The sequence below is a fragment of the Bubalus bubalis genome, chromosome 6 (assembly GCF_019923935.1).
Source record: "Bubalus bubalis isolate 160015118507 breed Murrah chromosome 6, NDDB_SH_1, whole genome shotgun sequence".
In the NCBI taxonomy this organism is placed as follows: Eukaryota; Metazoa; Chordata; class Mammalia; order Artiodactyla; family Bovidae; genus Bubalus; species Bubalus bubalis.
The window spans coordinates 93,083,324-93,107,181 of NC_059162.1; the positions used below are offsets into that span (position 1 = coordinate 93,083,324).

Sequence of the window (23,858 nt, forward strand, 5' to 3'; positions counted from 1 at the left end):
TTGTCTTCCTCATCACTTGTTAACTCTGAGACTGAGGATTGCTAGCTGGGTCCACCTAGTAACTTTGGCACATTCTCTTCTTTTCTGAGCCTTAGTTTCCCCCCCTATATACTAAGGGATTATTAAGGCTTCCCACACAGCTCAGTGGTAAAAGAATGTGCCAGTGCAGGAGACACAGGAGACTTGGGTTTGATCCCTGGGTCAGGAAGATCCCCTGGAGAAGGGAATGGCAATGCCACTCCAGTGTTCTTGCCTTGAGAATCCCATGGACAGAAGAGCCTTGCAGGCTACAGTCCATAGGGATGACAGAGTCAGACACTACTGAGCAACTGAGCACACATACCCACACGACCTTCCAGGGGTTTCTATCGACTCCCACCCACATCACTGTGTGATCCAGACCCAGATAGATGTGACTCTAGGTCTTCTGCTAAGCAAATCAAATCATCACGGGAGTCTGATAGGAGTAGAGAGGGTACAATGCAAACCCATCATTATTACTGGGGTCCAGCAAGGGCAATGTTCCCAGAATAGGGTGTCAACTAAGAAGTCAGGGACCATGGCTGGGTCCTCTATTTCTCCGGGGCCTGGCATGTGGTAGTACAAGCTGAACATTGTCAGGCGAATGAATGAAAACCAAAGACACACTGTCTGGCCCCTTAGGTCTCCCAGCTTAGAGCTCACACCTCATATTGGGTCCTAGACTTTCACCAGCTTCTGTGCATTTTCCCTGCTCAAAGTGCCCACAGACTCTGGTTATACACTTATGGACATTATCTCTTTTAATCTTCACTACAACCTTTTTAGTATTTCTATTTATAGATCAGGAAAGTGAAGGTCAGAAGGATAAAGTAACTTGTCCAAGGCCATGGAGCTGGGATGTGACTGAGCTGTGACTTCAGCCGAGCACCATATTTGCATTCTGCAAGAGGGAGCTAGAGATGAAATATGGGAGAGAGTTAGCCAGAGAAAAAGGAAAGACAGAACAGGAAAGTGAAGAGGAGAGAGGAAAGTTCCTGTCAACCCCAGGATGTCATGATTATATTTGTTTTCTACTGTCACATAACAATTTACCACAGACTCTGTTGCTTAAAATAGCGTACATTTATTATCTCATAGTTTTCATAGGTCAGAAGTCTAGGCACAATTTTGCTGGGTTCTCTGCTTCAAAGTACCCACAAACTCCCTTCTCAGGGTTTTAGCAGGCTGCAGTCCTGAAGTTGGCAGGGACTATGGTCTCTCATTATGGGCTTCAACAGGGAGTTGAAGCCAAGAGAATTCTATACAAACAGACAAGCATGTTGAAATAGACATGTGTGAACAGACACCTGTGCAGAAACAGGCCTTCTCCTCTTGTAGACTCCCACACAGTTAACTTTGCCACAGTTGCTGCTCTTCATACAACCCACTGTAAAAGCATGTTGTGTGTTGTTTGTCTGCCCAGTTGTGTCTGACTCTTTGCGACCCCATGGACGGCAACACACGAGGCCTCCCTGTCCCTCACCATCTCCCAGAATTCATATGCATTGCATGGGTGATGCGTCCAGCCACCTCATCCTCTGACATGTTCTTCTTCTGCCCTCAATTTTTCCCAGCATCAGGGACTTTGCCAATGAGTCGGTTGTTCACATCAGGTGACCGTAATACAGAGCTTCCGCTTCAGCATCAGTCCTTCCAATGAGTATTCAGGGTTGATTTCCCTTAAGACTGACTGGTTTGATCTCCTTGCTGTCCAAGGGACTGTCAGGAGTCTTCTCCAGCACCACAGTTCAAAGGTGTTTGGCACAGTCTTTGGCACTCTGCCTTCTTTACGGTCCAGCTCTCACAACCGTACGTGACCACTGGGAAGACCATAGCCTTGACTATACAGACTTTTTCCAGCAGAGTAATGTCTCTTCTTTCCAATACGCTGCCTAGGTTTGTCAGAGCATGTGGACCTACCATTCTTGGGGTCCTCATTTCCTTTTGAGGGCTCATGTGTTACATAAAACTTGAACAAATTCGTATGCTTTTCTCCTGTTAATCTGTTTTATGTTGGCTTAATTCTCAGGTGCAGCCAAAAAACATTAAAGGCCCAGCAATATAAACCCTATAGTACCTGCTCTGCTGCACTCAGGGCCCTCATCTGTGCCACTCCCTCTCTGAAATAGGCTTTTCCCCACCAACACACACACACACACACACACTTTTGTCTGGCTAACTCCTATTTATTCCTCAGCTCTCAGCTGAAAGGTCACTTCTTCCCCCAGGAAGTCACTGCTGATCTTCTACACTAGGGCTCCCCTCTGCTCACTCTAAACCCCCATCCTCCTGTCTTTTTTCCCCTATGTTGTTGTCGTCGCTAATAGTAATTACTTGCTGAATGTCGATCTCCTCTGTTAGACTGTAGGATCTAAGAGGATAGGGACTGAGTCTGCTCTAGTCTCTGACATCAGTGCTTAGTACAGAGGCCAGTGTGTGTTAAATACAAAACTGTACCAACGACTGAATAAAGAGATCTTGGATTGACCTTTCAGGAACTTCAACTACTTGAGTAGTCTCATAGAGAAGAGACTTGTGGTAGCCAAGGGGAAGGAAAGGTTGGGGAAGAATGCATTAAGAGTTTGGGGTTAGCAGATGCAAACTATTATATCTAGAATGGATAAACAAGGTCCTACTGTATAACACAGGAAACTATATTCAATATCTTGTGATAAAGCATAATGGAAAAGAATAGGAAAAGGAATATATATGTATATAACTCAATCACTTTGCTGTACAACAGAAATTAACACATTCAATAAGATGCAATTTTTCAAATGGAACAGTCTCTTACCTATAGTATCTTTCACACTATGCTGCTGCTGCTGCTAAGTTGCTTCAGTCGTGTCCGACTCTGTGCAACCCCATAGACGGCAGCCCATCAGGCTCCCCCATCCCTGGGATTCTCCAGGCAAGAACACTGGAGTGGGTTGCCATTTCCTTCTCCAATGCATGAAAGTGAAAAGTGAAAGGGAAGTCACTTAGTTGTGTCCAACTCTCAGCGACCCTATGGACTGCAGCCTACCAGGCTCATCCATTCATGGGATTTTCCAGGCAAGAGTACTGGAGTGGGGTGCCATTGCCTTCTCCACTTTCCCACTATACCTCACTCTGAAAATGAAAATTTTTACCTATTATAGATATATGTTGAATAAATGAATTAAGAATTTTTAAATTGGGTAGAAGAAAACCTAGAAAAGAAGTGCAGGGCATCATCTGAGACGTAGGAAAGCCAGGAAAATGTGGAGCCACAGGCAAGTACATGTTGTTATACATCTGTCAAAACCCATAGCATATGCAACACCGAGAGTGAACCCTGATGTAAACTGTGGAAGTTGGGTAATAATGACATATGTATGGAGGTTAATCTTTGGTAACAAATGTCCCACTCTGGTGGGAAGCCATGCCTATGCAGTGGCTAGAGGATTTATGGGAATCTCCATACTTTCTCAGTCGTGTCTGACTCCTCTCAGTCCCACAGACTGTAGCCTGCCAGGCTCCTCTGTCCATGGAATTCTCCAGGCAAGAATACTGGAGTGGGTTGCCATTTCCTTCTTCAGGGGATCTTCCAAACCCACGGATTGAACCCGGGTCTTCTGCATTTCAGGCATATTCTGTACCTTCTGAGCCATCAGGGAAGCACTTTCTACTCCATTTTGCTGTGAACCTAAAACTGTTCTGAAAAAAAAATGTCTACTGAAAAAACAAAAAAGGCCACAGCAGAAAATGTTCAAGGAGGAGCAGGTGTTTGGTCAGGAGAGTTAATTGTTGCTGAGCCTGGGACAAGGATGGAAATATGTCCCTCAGTTAGTGATGTGATTACACTGGTCTCACTTAGGTGAGAACAGTTTCTGCCAAGAGATGGGGTGGGAGCTAGACTGGAGAAGACTTAAGAGAATGGAAGGCAAGAAAATTATTAACTGAATACAGAAAAGCCTTTCAAGAAGTTTCACTGGTGCTCGTGAAAGAATATCACATGAGTAGGGCAAAGGATATTCTCTTGCCAAAGAGGACAGAATGTGAACATGCTCAAGCCTCTGGATTAGCTGTTAAATTCCTATGACAAAGGCATCTGCTCGCTTGTCCCATGAGTGTGCAATCAGTAAATTCCATGCTGCAGGAAATCTTACAGGTCAAATGCCACATGTTCTTTTTTTCTCTTTGGCTGTGCCAGTCTTGGTTGCAGTATTTGGGATCTTAGTTGCAGCATGTGGGATCTAGTTCCCTGACCAGGGATTGAACACAGGCTTCCTGCATTAAGGGAGTCTTAGCCACTGGACCACCAGGGAAGTCCCACCCCAGGTTCTTTAATAAATATCTTTGAGCAAAAGACAGGGCTAGAGGCAGAACCTAAGGATTTTAACAAGCTTTTAAGAGTTTTATTTTTTTTAAATTAGCAAGTCTGAACTATAATGTCTAGAGAAGAATATTTTTGTGATAAAATTGTTAAGAAATGCAGGAAAGTGATCACCATAAAAAGTCAGGAGGAAAAAGAAAGTCAGGAGAGTTGTTACTTTTAAGGGGGGAGGTGGGAGCAGTGAATGAGTCAGGGCACACGAGATTTCTGGGTGGTGATGTTATCATAACTCATTCAGCTCGAGAGGAAGAAGTCTGGCTGTAGAGAAAAGAATCACATGGAGAGAGATACGTGAAATTGAAGAAGGGGTGTGTAGGGGTGTGTGTGTGTCTCGCAATGGCAGAAGCAGGCAGGAACCACTGGGGCAGTCATTCTCGTCCCTCTCCCCATGGTGCTCCGAGGTTCTCAAGCTCTTCCACTTCTGTGAGGCAGAAAGGGCAAGGGTTATTCTCCCGATTTTATGGTTGGAAAAACTGAGGCCTGAGTGTGTATGACTTGCCCCAGGTCACACTGCTCATCAAGGGTAGAGGCTGCCCAGATCCCAGGCCCCAGACAGGAGTGAGCAGGGCAGCTGGCTCACCCAGCGCTGCCCTGTCCCTTGCAGGAATTGCTGAGATTCTGATGAACAGACCAAGTGCCCGCAATGCCCTGGGAAACGTCTTCGTCAGTCAGGTGAGTAAGGGCGGGCACCAGGGTGGGTTGGGGCGAGCTGGGAGGTATCTGATCTGGTCTCCTCTGCAGCTGCTGGAAGCTCTGGCCCAGCTTCGGGAGGACCGTCAAGTGCGTGTCCTGATCTTCAGGAGTGCAGTGAAGGGTGTGTTCTGCGCAGGTGGGTTTCCTTCCTTGCCCCCAACCCGGGGCTCAGCAGGGCTCCCACCAGCCTGCATGTAGGGGATACTTAGGTCATTTCTAGCACAGGACTCTGGGCTCCCCAAGTGGCGCTATTGCTAATGAACCCGCTTGGTGACACAGGAGACACGGGTTCAATCCCGTGTTGGGTACATCCCCTGGAGGAGAAAATTGCAACCCACTCCAATATTCTTGCCTGCAGAATCCCTATTGACAGAGGAACCTGGCGGGCTACAGCCTATAGGGTCGCAAAGAGTCAGACATGACAGAAGCGACTTAGTACACAGCACAGGATCATTCCCATTTAAAGATATGCACTCAGAGGTGAAATTCCTTGCTTAGAGCAACACAGCTAGTGAGAATTTGGTTAGAACTTGACCTTTCTGACCCCCAAATCCTTGTTCTTTCTGTTCTGACCCTTCATTGAGGAAATGAGAAAACGGAGTCCAACGACACTCACCAGGTCTGTGGCCAAGATAGGACTGACTTACTGCCCCTTTGCCCATCTACAAGATTTCAGTCCCTGTCAATGAAACTCTTCCATGTCTCTGCACCATTTGGTCCTCACAACAGGGCAAGCACCACGCACTTCCTTTCTGAGACGAGAAATGCCGCATCCCAGGCCCACAAGAAGAAGCAAGCGAATGAGAGTTGAGCTAAGAACTGACTCCAGGGTGGCTCTGGAGGGGGCACCCGGGAGACAGGAAGAGGCTGCGGAGGACGAGGGTGGGAAGCGAGTGATTCTTAGGCAGTTTCAAGGGCATGTGGCTCAGTCCCCAGGCCTCAACTGTCAGGATCCCGGTGAGCAGCCTGGGGCGGGAGGTGGCAAGGGAAGTATGCGGACCAATCTGCCTGACCCCGCTGACCTGGTCGAGGCCCTCCTCCTACTCCGGCCTCTTCCTTTGGCTCCCCCATGGTCTGACGTCTTCCATCATGGTCACTTCATGACTGTTAGCCCCACTCCTCACCACCCCCAGCAAAGGACAGGAAAAGAAGGGGGCATGCAGGAGGTCTGAATCTGCCTCTGATTTGCTCTGGAATCCTGGGCTAGTCCCTGTCTCTCTCTGGGTCTCAGTTTCCTGATCTGTCACTGAGGGGCTAGGACTAATCAGACTCCCAAAGGCTCTCCCAACTGACTTTCCCATAATCTAGGACTTGCAGAGAGTACGTTCACCCCCTATTCATGACTCAGGCTCCGGCTGTCTGGCCTTCAGTGACCCTCCACTGTCACTACTCTCACCAAGGACCCTGCCCCCCCCATGCCACTGTCCCTGCACTCACTCCTCATCTTACGTGACCTTCAGCATCACCCACCAAGCCCTTCTTTTAAAAAATAATTATACCTGATGTATGCCAATTATTTCTCAATAAAACAGGAAAAAATAATTAATAAAATTTTATTACTATTTAATGTATTGTTTGAGTTGTCACAAATATATACATTACACAAAATTTATATTTTAATCACTTGTAAGTGTAAAATTCACTGGTATTAAGTACATTCACCAGAGACTGCAATGGCAACCCCACTCCAGTACTCTTGCCTGGAAAATCCCATGGACAGAGGGACCTGGTGGGCTACAGTCCAGGGAGTCGCTGAGGGTCGGACAAGACTGAGCGACTTCACTTTCACTTTTCACTTGCACGCATTGAAGAAGGAAATGGCAACCCACTCCAGTGTTCTTGCCTGGAGAATCCCAGGGATGGGGGAGCCTGGTGGGCTGCCGTCTATGGGGTCGCACAGAGTCGGACACGACTGAAGCGACTTGGCGGCAGCAGCAGCAAGTACATTCACAACGTTATTCAATAATCACCGCTATCCATTTCAAAAACTATTTCATCATCTCAATAAACTGTATACTCATTAAGCAATTCCTCCCCATTTCCCTAACACCCAGTAACCTCCATTCTACTCTCTATCTTTACGAATTTGTCTACTCTATTTCATACAAGTAGAATCATACATTTGTCCTTTCATGGCTAGCTTATTTCCCTTAGCATCATGTACTTCATGTTCATCCATGTTGTAGCATATTGCAGAATTTCTATCCTTTTTAAAAATGAATAATATTCCTTTTCACATATATATTCCACAATTTTTAAATCCATCTGTTGATGGACTTGGGTGGTTCCCACATTTTGGCTATTGTGATTAATACTGCTATGAACATTGGTGTGCAGGTATCTGCTTGAGTCCTTGCTTTCAATTCTTTGGGGTACATACTTAGGAGTAAAGTGGCTGGACCATATAGTAATCCTATGTTGAACTTCAGGAGGAAGCATCAAAATATTTTTCACAGCAGCTATATCATTCTACATTCCTACCAGCAGTACATCAGAGTTCTCCACACCAATGTCAACACTTTTTTGTTCGTTGTTTATAATAACCGTCTGAATGGGTAAAAAGCAGTATCTTATTGTGGTTTTTATTTGCATTTCCCCAATGATGCTGAACACATTTTCAGTGCTTACTGCTTTATCTTCTTTTTTAAATATTTATTTGGCTGCACTGGGTCTTAGTTGAGGGACACAGAATCTTCAAACTACATTGTCACATGCCACCTCTTAGTTCTGGCATGAGTGCTCTAGTTCCCCAATTAGGGATGGAACTTGGGCCACCTGCAATAGAAAGCCAGAATCTTAGCAACTGGACTAGCAGGGAAATCCCACTGGCTTATTTTCCTTGGAGAAATGTCTATTCAAGTCCTTTGTGAGGTTTTTTGTTTTTTTTTTTTTTTTTTTTTTTTTTTTGACCATTCTGCACAGCTTGCATGATCTTAGTTCCCCAACCAGGGATCAAACTGTGTCCCTTGCAGTTGAAGTGTGGAGTCTTAAACCACTGGACTACCAGGGAAGCCCTTTGTATTTGGTTGTAGGAAATCTTTATATAGCCTAGATATCAGTTCCTTACCAGATGTATGATTTGCCAGTATTTCCTTCCATTCATGGGTTGTCTTTGCTCTCTTGATAGTGTCTTTTGATGCATTAGTTTTTAATTTTGATGAAATGCAATTCATCTTTTTGTTGTTGTTGTGTCTCTCTTTTTTTGACTACCCTCCTCCCTCCCTGGCTTCCCTGACGAGTTTTCCTGGTGTTTCTCTTTCCTCTCTGGCTGCTTCTCTTCAGGTTTCCATTGCTGGATCCTTTGACAGCCTGGGATTCAGAGCCTCACCCAATCTACCATACTCTAAAGACAGAATGATTTCTGTTGTGAGCTCTGTGGAGAGATGATTCTCCCAGGGAGAGGGGCAGGGACAAGGAATTCTACAAGGAGGAGGGTGCCACGAGGGTCCAAAGGGCACTGGCTCCCCAGCATTAGTGCCCTGCTAGTTCTGACGCCCAGCCCCTGTGCCCTCAGCGTACAAGCCTGGCCATTCCAGAGTCAACTTTCAGCAAGCATGCTTGCGAGCTTTGACAAATGCTTGTTCTTTTTCTGGAATATCCCTCCTAGGCCATATGAACTGTTTATGGATTTTTTAAGACAACCAGTGCCGCCTCCTCCAGGAAGCCATCCCTGGCCCATCATCCAAGCTTCCTTTCTCAGATCACTGATCACCCTGGGTCTTTTTGATCACCCTGTTTGCCCGTTGGCCTTCCCCATGTCGGATTCAATTCTGTTCCCAACACACAGAATGAGAAGGAAGAGTAAAAAGGCGGGTCCTGCGGAGGCCCACAGGAAGGTGGGCATGACTAGGCATCACCCTGCCCATCCATCTCCTCAATCCTATTCCCCAGCAGATCCCACAACTTTCCCCAGTGGGAAAACTGACTGCTAAGATAACCTGGCTGAGGTACCAGGTAAGCTCCCCAAACTTGGGACCAATGAAGCCTTCTATCACAACCAGCTAGACCGTCTCCTACCCTGAGACACTGTCCTGGTCCTACCAGGGCCTCGCAGGCTGAGCCCTCCTTTGTCTCCACAGCAGCGTTCCCTGCACCCACCATTGCAGCTATGGATGGATTTGCCTTGGGTGGAGGCCTGGAACTTGCCCTGGCCTGTAATCTCCGAGTGGCAGGTACTGGGTACAGGGAGAGGTGTGGAAGGGTGGGAGGGAAGAGTGAATGAAACAAGCTAATTCTGGGGATTCTTCAGTCAGCCACTGCTCTCAGCTTTCCAACAAACCCCAGAACTAAAGGCAAAGTGGGAGCCAAGGAATTCAGGCAGCAGTGGTTCCCCACCCACCGCCCAGCCCCTGACTGCTACAGGACTAGTCCCTTCTCAGAGTCAGCTGCCCTCAGCTCAGGACTGCTCATACCAGCCCCAGGGCAACTGCTGACACAACTAGAAAGAACATAGAGAGCAAAGGTTGGGGACAAAGGTATCTATTCAGTCTTCCAGTTCTGTCCAAGCCAGCTTTATCGATCACATTGTGAACAAAGGTGAGCCATGAGGGCAGTCTATGCCCAGTTAATCACAAGCATGGCTGGGCAGGAACAGTGCCCTGCAGTAGCTCTATCAGAATCCACAGAGGTTTGCATTAATAGTTCAAAGAAATTGAACTTCAAAATGTGGAGGGCAGGGAGGATGAAGATAATTGGTTGCTTTTAACCTTGCTGACTTGGTGGTTAGGTGTGCCCTTTTTAGAGGAGATCAGAGAAGATCTGAGTGCCATAATGGTGCCATACTTTCTCCTGCCACCAAGCAAGAACTGTTCATCTTTTTTTTAACATGTAGTCCCGGGCATAGAGGGACTTTATATCCATATGATGCAGAACAAAGGGAAGACATCAAATACCAGGTCAGGTCATAGCACCAACCCTGGTCCTCACCTGCCTATGTTCAGGAAAGCTAACTTGAAGGGGTTGGTGGGTAGGAGGTGAATGTAAACCCCTCCCTCCCACACTGCATGGTTCACAGGGACCGTGTTGAGGGAATTCAGGAGAAGCCTGTGGGGTGGGACACTCAACGAGGGCCTGTCACAGGAAGTACAACTGCGAAAGGAGGATGTGGATCAGCATACAGGAAAATTTCAGGCTGACAAAAAGCTGGGAGGAAAACTGGTGGAAGCAGGAGTCACTGACACTCTAGGCCAGACCTGAGCTAAGGATGCATGAGACAGAGAATCCATTAACTTACAAATAGGTACCGGGCACCATCCAGGAACCCCTCCTTGTTCCAAGCACCATGACCTCACTTGATCCTAAACAGCTCTATAAAGCAGGTAAAAGACAGGTTATCAATTTTTTTCCCCGTCCATGAGGCTCAGAAAGGCTAAGAGAGTTGCTCAGTGAGTTGTGGAGGTAGGGTGAGCGCTGGGACTCCTGACTTCCAGGCTAGGGCTCTTCCAAAGGCAGCTACTGGAGAAGTCTGGCTGTGGCCACACGATGAGGGAAGTGATCGGCTGGAGGGGTGAGCAGAGCCAGCAGACAGCATCTCCTCTCCTCAGGGATTGGAGCTGGAAGACAGGGTGGGGGCTTCACTCTGTTTTGTCTAAGCAGCTTCCTCGGCTGTCATGGGACTGATCGAGACCACCCGAGGGCTCCTCCCAGGAGCAGGTAATCTCAACACACACCATCCATTCTTCTCTACTTGTTCAACTCCACTCTATCCAGCATAATTCCCTACTTTCCTCTTTTGCCCTATGTTCTGGGGTCTCCCCTGCCAGCCTAACCCAATCTCGTCCTCTGAGAGGTCTTGGCTGACTCCCAGCCAGGGCCTCCTCTGGGCCCCCACATTCCATGAGGATTCCCCATCCCTACTCCATCCTGGCAGGGGGGACTCAGAGGCTGCCTCGATGCCTGGGGGTGGCCCTGGCGAAGGAGCTCATCTTCACAGGCCGACGACTGAGTGGGGAACAGGCCCAGGCTCTGGGACTGGTGAACCAAGCTGTGGCCCAAAAGGAGGACGGCAACACCGGCCCAGGAGATCCTGCCCCAGGTACGATTGCCACTCAGCACGGGCGGGCCTGTGCCATTGGGGATCACAGGTGGGGAGGCCAAGAGACAAGGATGTCTTATGCAATCACACAAGATCCATTTTCCCAGATTTATAAAATTAACCATCTTTGGCGGTTTTGCCTCCATTCAGCCATCTAGTAAAATAATATTAAATCAGATTTTAAGTTAAAATGAAAATTGAGTTCCGAAGGGCTGGGATCAATTAAGCTTGAAAATCCTCAGAACAGCCTATAAAACTGAACTTCCTGGGATGATGCAAATGATCTCTATCTGTGCCATCCACTAAGGCACCCACTGCTGCTGCTGCTGCTGCTGCTACTGCTAAGTCGCTTCAGTCGTGTCTGATTCTGTGTAACCCCATAGATGGCAGCCCACCAGGCTCCCCCATCCCTGGGATTCTCTGGGCAAGAACACTGGAGTGGGTTGCCATTTCCTTCTCCAATGCGTGAAAGTGAAAAGTGAAAGGGAAGTCACTCAGTCATCCAACTCTTCACAACCCCATGGACTAGCCACATGTTTTGTCGCTATGTCTGACTCAGTGTGACCCCACAGACTGTAGCCCACCAGACTCCTCTTGTCCATGGTACTTTACAGGCAAATATACTAGAGTGGGCTACCATTTCCTTTTTCAGGGGATCTTCCCAACCCAGGGACTGAACCCGAGGCTCCTGCTTGCCAAGCAGTTTTTTACCCTTGAGCTATCTGGGAAGCCCCACTAGCCACATTACTTAAATTAAAATTTTACTTTCTCAATTACACTTCCCATATTTTAATGCTAACAGACACATTTGGCTGTTGGCTATTGTACTGGACATTAAAGCATGAATGTGTCCCAAAATTGAAAATGCAAGATTGTTTAAAGCAGATAAAGAACTACCAGCCCATCTTTCGACCATACTACGTGGTGGAAAAGCACTTGAAATACATGATGTAGGACATGTGTTAAGACCCATACTTTTTTTTAATCCTCAAAGAGCCTATTAGCATAGTCTCCCCAAAAGTGTAGATTCCCAGGGAGATGTAATCTCCAAGTACCCGAGAGGCTCCACTGGCTTCTCACTTCTCTAAGAGAGCCAGAGGGACGTCCCAAGTTTCCACAAAGATAGGCAAGCAGCTGAAATGGAGCCAGGTTCTGTTAAGTTGTAATACTCACTGAGCCCATATGGTGCACCCTCATCCTTCAGACACGACCAGACACAAGCAATCCTGGGTACTTTAATAGTGTCCCAGTGTTAGGACAATCCAGGTGAGGTGATCATGCCTGTCGCGTCTGTGCTGTAACAGACCCAACAAGGTGAAGCGACTGCTCATCAAAGTCAAAGAAAGTGACTGCAATAATATCACAAAGACAGACACTATTTTGTCATCCATTCTGCATAATACAGAAATACATATGATAACTAGCATTTTAAAGATTGCAGACCATGTACACAATTTTTAAAGAACAAACTAAATCTTTAATGGATTTCAAATACAAAAAATTAAAGATATATTACAAAGGTCAAATGTAAAAATGTTAAACATATTCTATCATTTTAATATTATTAACACAGAAAAGTATTTGAATTAATCATGAAAAGTAAAAAAGAGTTATCTTATTTTTGGGGAAAAAAAGTCTCCCTTAAATAATCCTGCCTCTTTTTATAATTTTGAGATCTTTACTTACATGCTTGCTTAGTTACTTGAGGACTATAAAAAACTGATGGTAAGTTTGGTTTAAAAGCATTTGCTTTGTCTTCATTTCTTGTTTATAGTTTCATCACACATAAATGGAGAGTCTGAAGCTGTTCATTTTAATGCTGTCGTGTTTCTCTTATACTTGGTCAGAAAGTCTCTAAACTGATACAAAACTCTGAGTAACTCAAGGTAGTAGCTGATTACACTTTCATGGAGTGGGGGGCCTATTTGTACAGGGCTTGTCTTTTTGCATAAAATAAATAACTGGGTCTTGGAGCTTGATCTCAAGATGATTCAGTCTTCAGATTTTTCAATACATTCAAATAACGGTATTTTATTCATTACTAGTATTTTAGTACTTAAAAGTAGCTTTCTATACGAAGGGACTTCCCTGATAGCTCAGCTGGTAAAGATTCCGCCTGCAATGCAGGAGACCCCTGTTCTATTCCTCAGTTGGTAAGATCTGCTAGAGAAGAGATAGGCCACACTCCAGTAGTCTTGGGCTTCCCTTGTGGCTCAGCTGGTAAAGAATCCGCCTGCGATGCGGGAGACCTGGGTGCGATCCCTGGGTTGGGAAGATCCCCTGGAGAAGGGAAAGGCTACCCACTCCAGTATTCTGGCCTGGAGAATTCCATGGACTGTAGAGTCCATGGGTTTGCAAAGAGTCGGACACCACTGAGTGACTTTCACCTTCTATACCAAATCAACATCATACCTAAAACTAGTGATAGAATCACTAATGCAAATGTTGGGACATTCTGATGCAACCTGTTTAACTTCCAGGTGAGTTACTGAGTGCCATTGAGTGCCAAGTATGAAGATTCCCTATGGGGTGAGTGCAAGAGATACTGTGGTAGACGGCTGCCCTCTACTGGAGAAACTACCAAGACCAGGGAGTCAAAATTCTCCAGAAATTACATTCACCCCCCAAAAAAAGTGAAGTCGCTCAGTCGGGTCCAATCCTTTGCGACCCCATGGACTGTAGCCTACCAGGCTCCTACATCCATGGAATTTTCCAGATAAGAACACTGTTGTGGGCTGCCATTTCCTTCTTCAGGGCATCTTCCGAACTCAGGGATCAAACCCGGGTTTCCTGCATTGCAGGCAGACTCTACTGTCTGAGCCACAAAGCCCTACAGCCCAAAACAGCCTGTCAATAAACACAAGGTCCACAAATTAACACTCAGATTTTCCCTTTAAGCAGTAAATATACTTTACCGTAGGAATATGGATTTGACTACATTTTCCATGGAACATCAAAGGAATGGAACATCCTGTGGCAACTGTGACTCACTATTCTCATTTCCAAATAACATAAAATGATCCATCATATTTCTAATTGATCTACTTCACACAGTGCTACCTCGAACACCACAGGTTGGAACTGTGCAGGCTCACTTATACATGGATTTTTTTTTTTGTTCACTAAATGCATACTACAGTACTACCTGATCCAAGGTTGGTTGAATTTGTGGATGCAGAACTCTTTACAGGGCGGGTTGGCTGTAAAGTTATGTACAGATTTTCTACGGCATGAATGATCAGTTCCCCTAAACTCCAGGCTGTTCAAGGCTCAACTACAATTATGCATACATGCACAGACACACTCAGAAAGATAATATGTGTGTTTTCAATACAGAGACAACACGGCTACATAGTTTTTAATTTTCTCTGATGAGAAATCAGTAGTTAAATAATACATATTCATAACAAGCAAATCAAAGGACATAGAATAAAAATCAAAAGCAGGGTGATCCTGTTATCCTGGGGCTGTCCAGGTTCAAAGTGAAAAGTCCCACATCGTAAAACAACACGTCAGTCACTGGCAAACCAGGACAGTTGGTCACCAAAACATTCCTCAATTTCCCAGTCACACTCCCCAAAGATGACCACTGTTAATAGTTTTCATACTCTTCCAGAAATTTTCATTGTACATGCAAAATGTGCACATATACTCACATATCTAAATAATTCTAAATTCCTTTAGGACAATTTAGGGGAGAAGAAACACACCTTTGAAGGCTAGTCCAGTTCTAACTGATGTTTAAAAACATAAACTATGCACACAAAAGAATTCAAACAGTATAGAAAAGTATAAAACAAAGAGTGAAGTTCTCCATTCTCTCAACCCTTCTCCCCAAAGACACATCACACCAACACCTTCTACACAAATGGAATAATATACACAGCACGATGCAGCTTCCTTTTTTCACCTTCTGGAGAGTTACCCATTGCAGCATGTACTTACTAACCTCATTCATTTAAACTGCACACTTTTTCATTAATGGTATGGATGTGCCATCATTTAACTAGTACTGGGAGAAATATCAATAACCTCAGATATGCAGATGACACCACCCTTATGGCAGAAAGTGAAGAGGAACTCAAAAGCCTCTTGATGAAAGTGAAAGAGGAGAGTGAAAAAGTTGGCTTAAAGCTCAACATTCAGAAAATGAACATCATGGCATCCAGTCCCATCACTTCATGGGAAATAGATGGGGAAACAGTGGAAACAGTGTCAGACTTTATTTTTCTGGGCTCCAAAATCACTGCAGATGGTGACTGCAGCCATGAAATTAAAAGACGCTTACTCCTTGGAAGGAAAGTTATGACCAACCTAGATAGCATATTGAAAAGCAGAGACATTACTTTGCCAAGAAAGGTCCGTCTAGTCAGGGCTATGGTTTTTCCTGTGGTCATGTATGGATGTGAGAGTTGGACTGTGAAGAAGGCTGAGTGCCAAAGAACTGATGCTTTTGAACTGTGGTGTTGGAGAAGACTCTTGAGAGTCCCTTGGACTGCAAGGAGATCCAACCAGTCTATTCTGAAGGAGATCAGCCCTGGGATTTCTTTGGAAGGAATGATGCTAAAGCTGAAACTCCAGTACTTTGGCCACCTCATGCAAAGAGTTGATTCATTGGAAAAGACTCTGAAGCTGGGAGGGATTGGGGGCAAGAGGAGAAAGGGATGACAGAGGATGAGATGGCTGGATGGCATCACTGACTTGATGGACGTGAGTCTCAGTGAACTCCGGGAGTTGGTGATGGACAGGGAGGCCTGGCGTGCTGCAATTCATGGGGTCGCAAAGAGACGGACACGACTGAGTGACTGATCTGATCTGATCTGATCTGAATGAGGAACATCACATTACTGACGCCTTTAAGCTCCTGAAAAATAGCTGGAATGAATAACTTTGGACATCTTAGTATATACTCCTGAAAGTGCATCTGTAGGGCAGATGCCTACATGGAGTTACAACATGAAAAAGCATGGGCATCTATCTAATTTGCCAGTTCTTGTCAAATTGTCCTCCTGAAGCATTGTACCAGTTTACTCTCCATTCAATTATGTGTGCAAATACTTGTTTCCTAAATCTCAACAATAATGGGCATTACCAACCTTTTATAGTTTCCAAGTGTGAGGTGAAAAGGAGCACCTAACTGTTCTGATTTATTTTTCTTTAAAAGTAAAGCTGAGCACACCTCATCTCTTTTTTTCAACTACCTTTCTATACTGTGTGAATGCTTAAAAAAAAAAAAAAAATTATACCAGCTTTTTGTAAAGGAAAAGCTCTATCACAATTTCAAAATATATTTTCCCAGTTCTTGATTTTTGCTTGAAGCTGTGGTATTTTTCCCAGTCTGAAGTTCTTTTATCTTTATGAGGCTAGTTTTTCATTTATGCCTTCAACACTAACAGACTTTTTAAATTGTTCTTTTCCAAATAAAGTCTTACAAAACCTTCAAATAATACAATGTGAATAAAATATGAGGCAAATGCACTCCTTGCCTGGAAGCAGGGCCCAGGATGGAGAGCCAAACCTTCAGTAGCACAAGATAACTAGAAGCAAGATCAGTGAGGCAAAATGGTCACTTCGGTGCTCTTGCTTCCAAGTGGCCCTACAAAATACCCCTCAGGATTTCAACCCAGGCCTGTCAGAGTCCAAAATCCAAGTTCCTACTTCTGACCTTTTTCACCCTACTGGGGAAAAACGTGCTTGCAGTGGAGGCTTGCATTTGTTGAGATGAGAGGGGTAGAGGAAGGGACAGGAGTGGGAAAGGTGACTGGGAATCAGATCCAAGCTTTGCCACTGACTGAACAAATGTGGCCAACTGCTTCCCCACCCTGAGCCTCAATTAAACCCCTCCTGAAGGGCTGGGGAGCAGCCTGTGACCGTTAGACAAGCCTGTGGGTGGGAAAGCATGTGTACAGTGGAGTATGTTGTACATGCTGGAGGCATGTATTAACTGACAAGAATTCCAGATGGTCAGGACTAGGAGGGTTAGGGATCGGTTAGGCTTCCTTCATTATTGAAAAGGAACATCAGCTAATGAGTAGGTGTAACACTAACAAAAGTAAACACTGTCACTAGAATAGCTGGATTTCTACCCAGACCTGTTCCTCATCATGGAGCTTGTGTGCCTGTGAGCAACAACTGATCCCCTTCTCAAACGAGAGCTTGCTTTTCCCTAGGCCCCCACTGTTGTGCAGCTGGGAAAAGTAGCCATTGACCAAGGAATAGAGATGAGAAGGTTCTGGGTCAGAACTTGGGTCTGCTAAAGTCAGTGGGGTGGCTGGGAAGTGTGGCTTTCAGGGCACACAGTTGGACAGAACAGCTGGAAAGAACTCAGGAACTGGACTCTTCCTACAGACTTTGAGTCTGACCTCTCTCTTTGTGCCTTAGTTTTACCATCTAACAAAGCATTTGCCATCTGTCTCTGTGGAGATTGAACCTGTGCTGCTGCAGCTGTTGACCTTTAACACTTCCCCTAGAGGGAGTTCAGGGTGGAGAGGCACTCTGTGCTCCAGGGAATCTGGTGGAACAGGTGTTTTAGGTAGATAGATTTTCAGGAACTGATTTCATGATAACAATCTTTAAATCTCTTCATATCTAGAAAAACACTAAATCCCTTCCTGGTGATATCAGCTCCTCCTGACTAGCAGAACACCTTTTATAAAGTAAGCTTCAGTTCAGTTCAGTTCAGTAGCTCAGTCGTGTCCGACTCTTTGTGACCCCATGAATCGCAGCACGCCAGGCCTCCCTGTCCATCACCAACTTCCGGAGTTCACTCAAACTCACGTCCATCGAGTCGGTGATGCCATCCAGTCATCTCATCCTCTGTCATCTCCTTCTCCTCTTGCCCCCAATCCCTCCCAGCATCAGAGTCTTTTCCAATGAGTCAACTCTTCGCATGAGTACATGGCCAAAGTACTGGAGTTTCAGCTTTAGCATCATTCCTTCCAAAGAAATCCCAGGGCTGATCTCCTTCACAATGGACTGGTTGGATCTCCTTGCAGTCCAAGGGACTCTCAAAAGTCTTCTCCAACACCACAGTTCAAAAGCATCAATTCTTTGGCACTCTGCTTTCTTCACAGTCCAACTCTCACATCCATAGCCTTGACTAGACGGACCTTTGTTGGCAAAGTAATATCTCTGCCTTTGAATATGCTATGTAGGTTGGTCATAACTTTTCTTCCAAGGAGTAAGCGTCTTTTAATTTCATGGCTGCAGTCACCATCTGCAGTGATTTTGGAGCCCAGAAAAATAAAGTCTGACACTGTTTCCACTGTTTCCCCATCTATTTCCCATGAAGTGGTGGGACCAGGTGCCGTGATCTTAGTTTTCTGAATGTTGAGCTTTAAGCCAACTTTTTCACTCTCCACTTTCACTTTCATCAAGAGGCTTTTGAGTTCCTTTTCACTTTCCCATAAGGGTGGTGTCATCTGCATATCTGAGGTTATTGATATTTCTCCCGGCAATCTTGATTCCAGCTTGTGCTTCTTCAAGCCCAGCGTTTCTCATGATGTACTCTGCATATAAGTTAAATAAGCTGGGTGACAATATACAGCCTTGACGTACTCCTTTTCCTATTTGGAACCAGTCTGTTGTTCCATGTCCAGTTCTAACTGTTGCTTCCTGACCTGCATATAGGTTTCTCAAGAGGTAGGTCAAGTGGTCTGGTATTCCCATCTCTTTCAGAATTTTCCACAGTTTATTGTGATCCACACAGTCAAAGGCTTTGGCATAGTCAATAAAGCAGAAATAGATAAGTAAGTAAGCTTGACTCTATTGAACTCCCACTTCACTGAACTCTTAATATATTGACCTTCCCTGACTGCCTCTTTGGAGCAGTCTCTCAGAGCTATCTGCGGTGCTCCCTCCTGAGCTGCAGTCCTGATTTTGCCCCAAATAAAGCTTAATTCACAACTCTCAAATTGCGCACCTTTTTAGTCAATATAGTCAGGGAACTAGAATGCACACACTGTAATTAAAAGAGCCCACACACCATAATGAAGATCAAAGATCCTGTGTGCAGGATCTAAGACCCGGTGCAGCCAAACACATGAATAAATATAAAAAATAAGATGAAGAAAGAATAGGCTTACACAAGGAAAATTATATAGTTAGATATGATATCAACTTGCCAATCCAAAGGATAAAGATAAAATGAGTTGATAAATGTTTTCTGGGAATCTGTGAACACAGTAATCTTTAAAATATGTATATAAAATTATGCTTGGATTTTCATCAGTGGAATTTTTTCTATCATATGAAATTAAAAAAAATTTTTAATACAGAAAATTTTCTTACCTAAGTTGAAAAGGAATGTTAATGAAAACAATTATATATACTTTGCTGTAGTCATGATGGACTACAGATTTACCCTTCTGTCTTAAACATTTAAAAACCTGAGCAAAATATACAAAGTGACTTTTCAAACAACGGACAACATAAAGCTTAGTACAGGGATCTCGGAAAGAACTCACAGAGAAGAGTAATGGAGAGAAGAGAGGGAGAGCTCTCTGAAAATAGTTCCCATAAGGCCAGGAATAGTTTTATTCTCAAAACCACAATGGAAAGATCTCCTAACACAAAGAGCATCAGTGGAATCCTGAGGTTACTGCTTGAATAGCAGCATCAGTTCAGCCTTGGAATAATAAGGACTGTTCTGGATTCTGCCTAACAAAACATAAAAGCAGATCTCAAAGGGATCAAACCACTTCTAAAAAACAACTATCCCAGAACAAACTCCTAAATAGTTAATGGAATATAAAAATTCCATTTACACCCAACAAAGTAAAATTCATAATATTTAACATTCAATCACAAGTTATGACGCATGCAATGAAACAGAAGAGTACAACTTGTAAAGAGTGGATTAATTAATCAATAGAAATGATACAGATGACAGAATCTTTTTAATGTTAAAACAATTACTATAAATATACTACAAATATACTCCATTGAAACAATGACCGTTAGGGGAAGCACATGGACTGAAACCGTCCCCGCCGGCAGGCACCACAGTGACCGAAGTATGAGTTATTTTATGACAGGAGGTCCTGGTAAAGAACACAGAACTAATAAGCCACCGCTAACCAGAAGAGTTTGGGAAAAGTCAAAAGGATATACCATGTGTCTGACCACCTCCCAGAATCCTTTTCACTGGCCTCCATCTTGGCTGACCAATGTGTGCACCACCAGGAAAGACTCTGAGTCAGAAGGATAGGCCAAAGACCACCCGGAAACTAATCCCATCACCATAAAACTCGAGACTGCAAACCATATGGCAGAGCAGTTCTCCTGGGTTCCTTTACCCTACTGCTTTCTACCTGGGCACCCCTTCCCAATAAAGTCTTGGACTGCAAAGAGATCCATCCAGTCTATCCTAAAGGAGATCAGTCCTGAGTGTTCATTGGAAGGACTGATGTTGAAGCTGAAACTCCAATACTTTGGCCACCTGATGTGAAGAGCTGACTCATTTGAAAAGACCCTGATGCTGGGAAAGATAGAGGGCAGGAGGAGAAGGGGACGACAGAGGATGAGATGGTTGGATGGCATCATCAATTCAATGGACATGAGTTTGGGTAGACTCTGGGAGTTGGTGATGGACAGCGAGGCCTGGCGTGCTGCAGTTCATGGGGTCGCAAAGAGTCGGACACAACTGAGCAACTGAACTGAACTGAACTGAAGATATTCACTATAGTTCTTCTAAAATATCAAAAAAGTTGTAAAGCGAATATACAACAAAAATCATAGCATACTGTTATACAGAATGAAGTAAGTCAAAAAGAGAAAAACAAATATCGTATATCAATGTGTAGTATATATGGAAACTAGAAAAATAATGAACCTATTTGTAGGACAGGATAGAGACTCAAACATAGAGTGCAGCTTCATGGACACAGCAGGGGAAGGAGAGGGTCAGACAAATTGAGAGAGTAGTGTTGAAATATGTATGTAACTGTGTATAAAACAGATAGCTAATTGGAAACTGCTCCAGTACTCTTGCCTGGAAAATCCCGTGGGCAGAGGAGCCTGATAGGCTACAGTCCATGAGGTTGCTGGGAGTCGGACACGACTGAACGACTTCACTTTCACGCATTGGAGAAGGAAATGGCAACCCACTCCAGCGTTCTTGCCTGGAGAATCCCAGGGACGGGGGAGCCTGGTGGGCTGCCGTCTATGGGGGTCGCACAGAGTCAGACACGACTGAAGTGACTTAGCAGTAGCAGTAGCATACAGCGCAGGGAGTCCAGCCTGTTCTTCTGCGACAACCTAGCCAGGTGGGAAGGGGTAGAAGGTAGGAGGGAGGTTCAAGAGGGAGGGGACATGTGTATACCTATGGCTGATGCGGGCTGATGTATGACAGAAACCAACAGAACATTGTAAAGCAATTATCCTTCAATTAAAAATAAATATATATCTTTAAAAATATATAATTATGGCATAAATATACAAAAAACATGCAAATTTATTTTTTTTCAGTTTTAAGTGACAGGAGAAACGCTCATAATAATGCATTAGAAATCATGATACTACATTTAGAATATTATCCCAGATAGCCATAGGGAAAAAAAATATTAAAATAGAACACACCAAGATGTTAACAGTAGCTAGGCTTGGGTCACAAATTTTCCTTTCATTATTATATACGTCTGTGTTCAGTGGCTCAGCGGTAAAAAATCTGCCTGCAATACAGGAGCTACAGGAGACACAGGTTCGATCCCAAGGTCAGGAAGATCCCCTGGAGAAGGGCATGGCACCCCACTCGAGTATTTTTGCCTGGAGAATCCCATGGACATAGGAGCCTGGTGGGCTACAGGTCATGGGGTCGCAAAGAGTCAGACACGACTGAAGTGACTTAGCACGCTTGCATGTGTTCCAATAAAACAAACATTGCTCTTATAACCAGTAGGAGAGAATGAGTTAAGTGAAAAGGTATAAAGTTTAGCCTGGGCTCTGATACTCCTCTAAGCGGCCAAAGCATCTTGCACCTCCCATGGTCTACTCACCATGTATGTGAACTTGCCTTATTTTCCCTACTAGAGGGTAAAGGCTCTGAGATCTGTACACCAGACTTTGACTGAATCTTCCCAAGTGACCCGGATGCACTCCTTAATATTTGTTGAACATTTTCTCCTAACACCAGGTTGTCTTCATATATTTTCAGATTTAAATCATTATTAAGTAAAAATGTTAAAGGGATTAGAAAACAAAGGAAGCACAGAAGTAACTTTCAATATCGGAAACAGTTTCAGAGAGTTACATGGTGTGGCTTTACCACTTTGCATTTAGCTGCAGAGGGATTCCTAACCTTTCTCTGAGGGAAAGAAGATGGGCAGGACTGTGCAAAGAGTAAGAAGTCTCTAAATAGTGTGACAGGACACAATCCTGCTGGTTGTGCTTCCCTCCACACTGTGCATTTAGGGAACACTGAGGGCGGGGAAGGTAGCAGAACCTCCTCCTAAACCAGTTTGGAGAATTAGAGGGTAAGACTTCCGTTAAACCAATTCTCTTGCCTCAGCACCACAGCTGACAAGTAAGCCCAGAGGGCTGAGAACAAAATCATTTGTAGGATCTCAGGGGCTTCCCCGCCAAGTCACGCTTAGATACATGTTGAACTACACATGACTGATGTAGGCTGAAGGTGAACATACTCACCTGGAACTACATCAGATACGTGAACAGAGTCACCCTTTTGCACTTCTCACCTCCCTCTCACTTCTCACAGTTGGCACCAAGGGGTTTTATAAAAACAAAGCTAAGTTCTAAAAGTGCATTCAACATAAAAAATCCTTTTTTAAATTGAGTTTATTTTCCTAATAATGTCTGCAAAAGAAGAAAATTGTAATCAGTAAACAGAAGCAATCAAGCTGAATTTCTTGTTATTAGACAATTCCAGAGGTAAATTCAAACTTAATAACTTCATCTCAACATTACCATCTTATAATCAAAATATTCTATCCATATATTTTTATAGTAACTACTTTTAACTAACTAAAAGAAATAGAACAAAAAATACACAGAAAAATTGATTAAAGCATTTCCTATTTCAAAGAAAAGTAGAAGCTGTTTGGAGACAACAGTCAAGAGGAGATTCAACAACCAAACGATAAACACTGAATGAATACTGTCCACCCAGAGAATCAACATCAGCTAATCAAATCTCACAAAACTTTCTTTCGGAGGACAGAGATGCTCTGATTCCCTGTATAGTAATATCTAACCACAGACTTGTATAATAGAGCTGAAATGAAATCTAATTTATGAACACTGAGTGCATGAGGTACTTGGAGCGACAAGGAGTGTCTAATGAAAAATGAGAACAATCTTTTCTGGGTTGCCTGGCAACAATCTGACAGGGAAAGAAGGAAGGGAAAGGCTTCACAGGAAAAAGAAAGTGAAAAGTGAAAGTGAAGTTGCTCAGTCGTGTCTGACTCTTTGCGACCCCATGGACTGTAGCCTACCAGGCTCCTCAGTCCATGGGATTTTCCAGGCAAGAATACTGGAGTGGGTTGCCATCATAGGAAAAGGACTGTACCTAAACAAACTTTGTGGGACCACGAATTTTCCAAGGTCTCCATGTGTGGGAAGCCTTTGTTGTTCAGTTGCTAAGTTGTGTCCAACTCTTTGCGACTACACTGCACCAGGCTTCCCTGTCCTTCACTATCTCCCAGAGTTTGCTCAAATTCATGTCCATTGAGACAGTGATGCTATCTAACCATCTTATCCTCTGCCACATCTTATCCTCTTCTCCATTTGCCTTCAATC

At 44.4% G+C, this 23,858-nt stretch overlaps 1 protein-coding gene across 2 annotated transcripts; it reads left to right on the plus strand.

Annotated features, from left to right (window-relative positions):
- Window positions 1–3,612: 3,612 nt before the first annotated feature.
- LOC112585669 (enoyl-CoA hydratase domain-containing protein 2, mitochondrial) lies at window positions 3,613–15,220 on the plus strand. Of its 2 annotated transcripts, XM_044945016.1 has the most exons (7): window positions 3,613–4,686; window positions 4,983–5,050; window positions 5,120–5,207; window positions 9,151–9,243; window positions 10,667–10,723; window positions 10,941–11,105; window positions 13,586–15,220. In XM_044945016.1, the coding sequence occupies exons 2-7, from the start codon at window positions 5,000–5,002 to the stop codon at window positions 13,618–13,620; spliced, it is 489 nt and encodes a 162-aa protein (XP_044800951.1). In that variant the 5' UTR covers window positions 3,613–4,686; window positions 4,983–4,999; the 3' UTR covers window positions 13,621–15,220. The 2 variants fall into 2 exon arrangements, with proteins under 2 accessions (XP_044800951.1, XP_044800950.1); XM_044945015.1 differs by lacking the exons at window positions 9,151–9,243; window positions 10,667–10,723; window positions 10,941–11,105; window positions 13,586–15,220 and adding an exon at window positions 5,801–6,808 and having other exon boundaries at window positions 3,636–4,686.
- The last annotated feature ends 8,638 nt before the right edge of the window (window positions 15,221–23,858 follow it).

Excerpts from the sequence above, each read along its gene's own strand:
- LOC112585669 (XM_044945015.1), top strand. The coding sequence starts at position 5,000 with ATGAACAGACCAAGTGCCCGCAATGCCCTGGGAAACGTCTTCGTCAGT. Across the intron at positions 5,051-5,119 it reads GAAACGTCTTCGTCAGTCAG|CTGCTGGAAGCTCTGGCCCA; the intron begins GTGAGTAAGGGC and ends TCTCCTCTGCAG. Across the intron at positions 5,208-5,800 it reads GAAGGGTGTGTTCTGCGCAG|GGCAAGCACCACGCACTTCC; the intron begins GTGGGTTTCCTT and ends TCCTCACAACAG.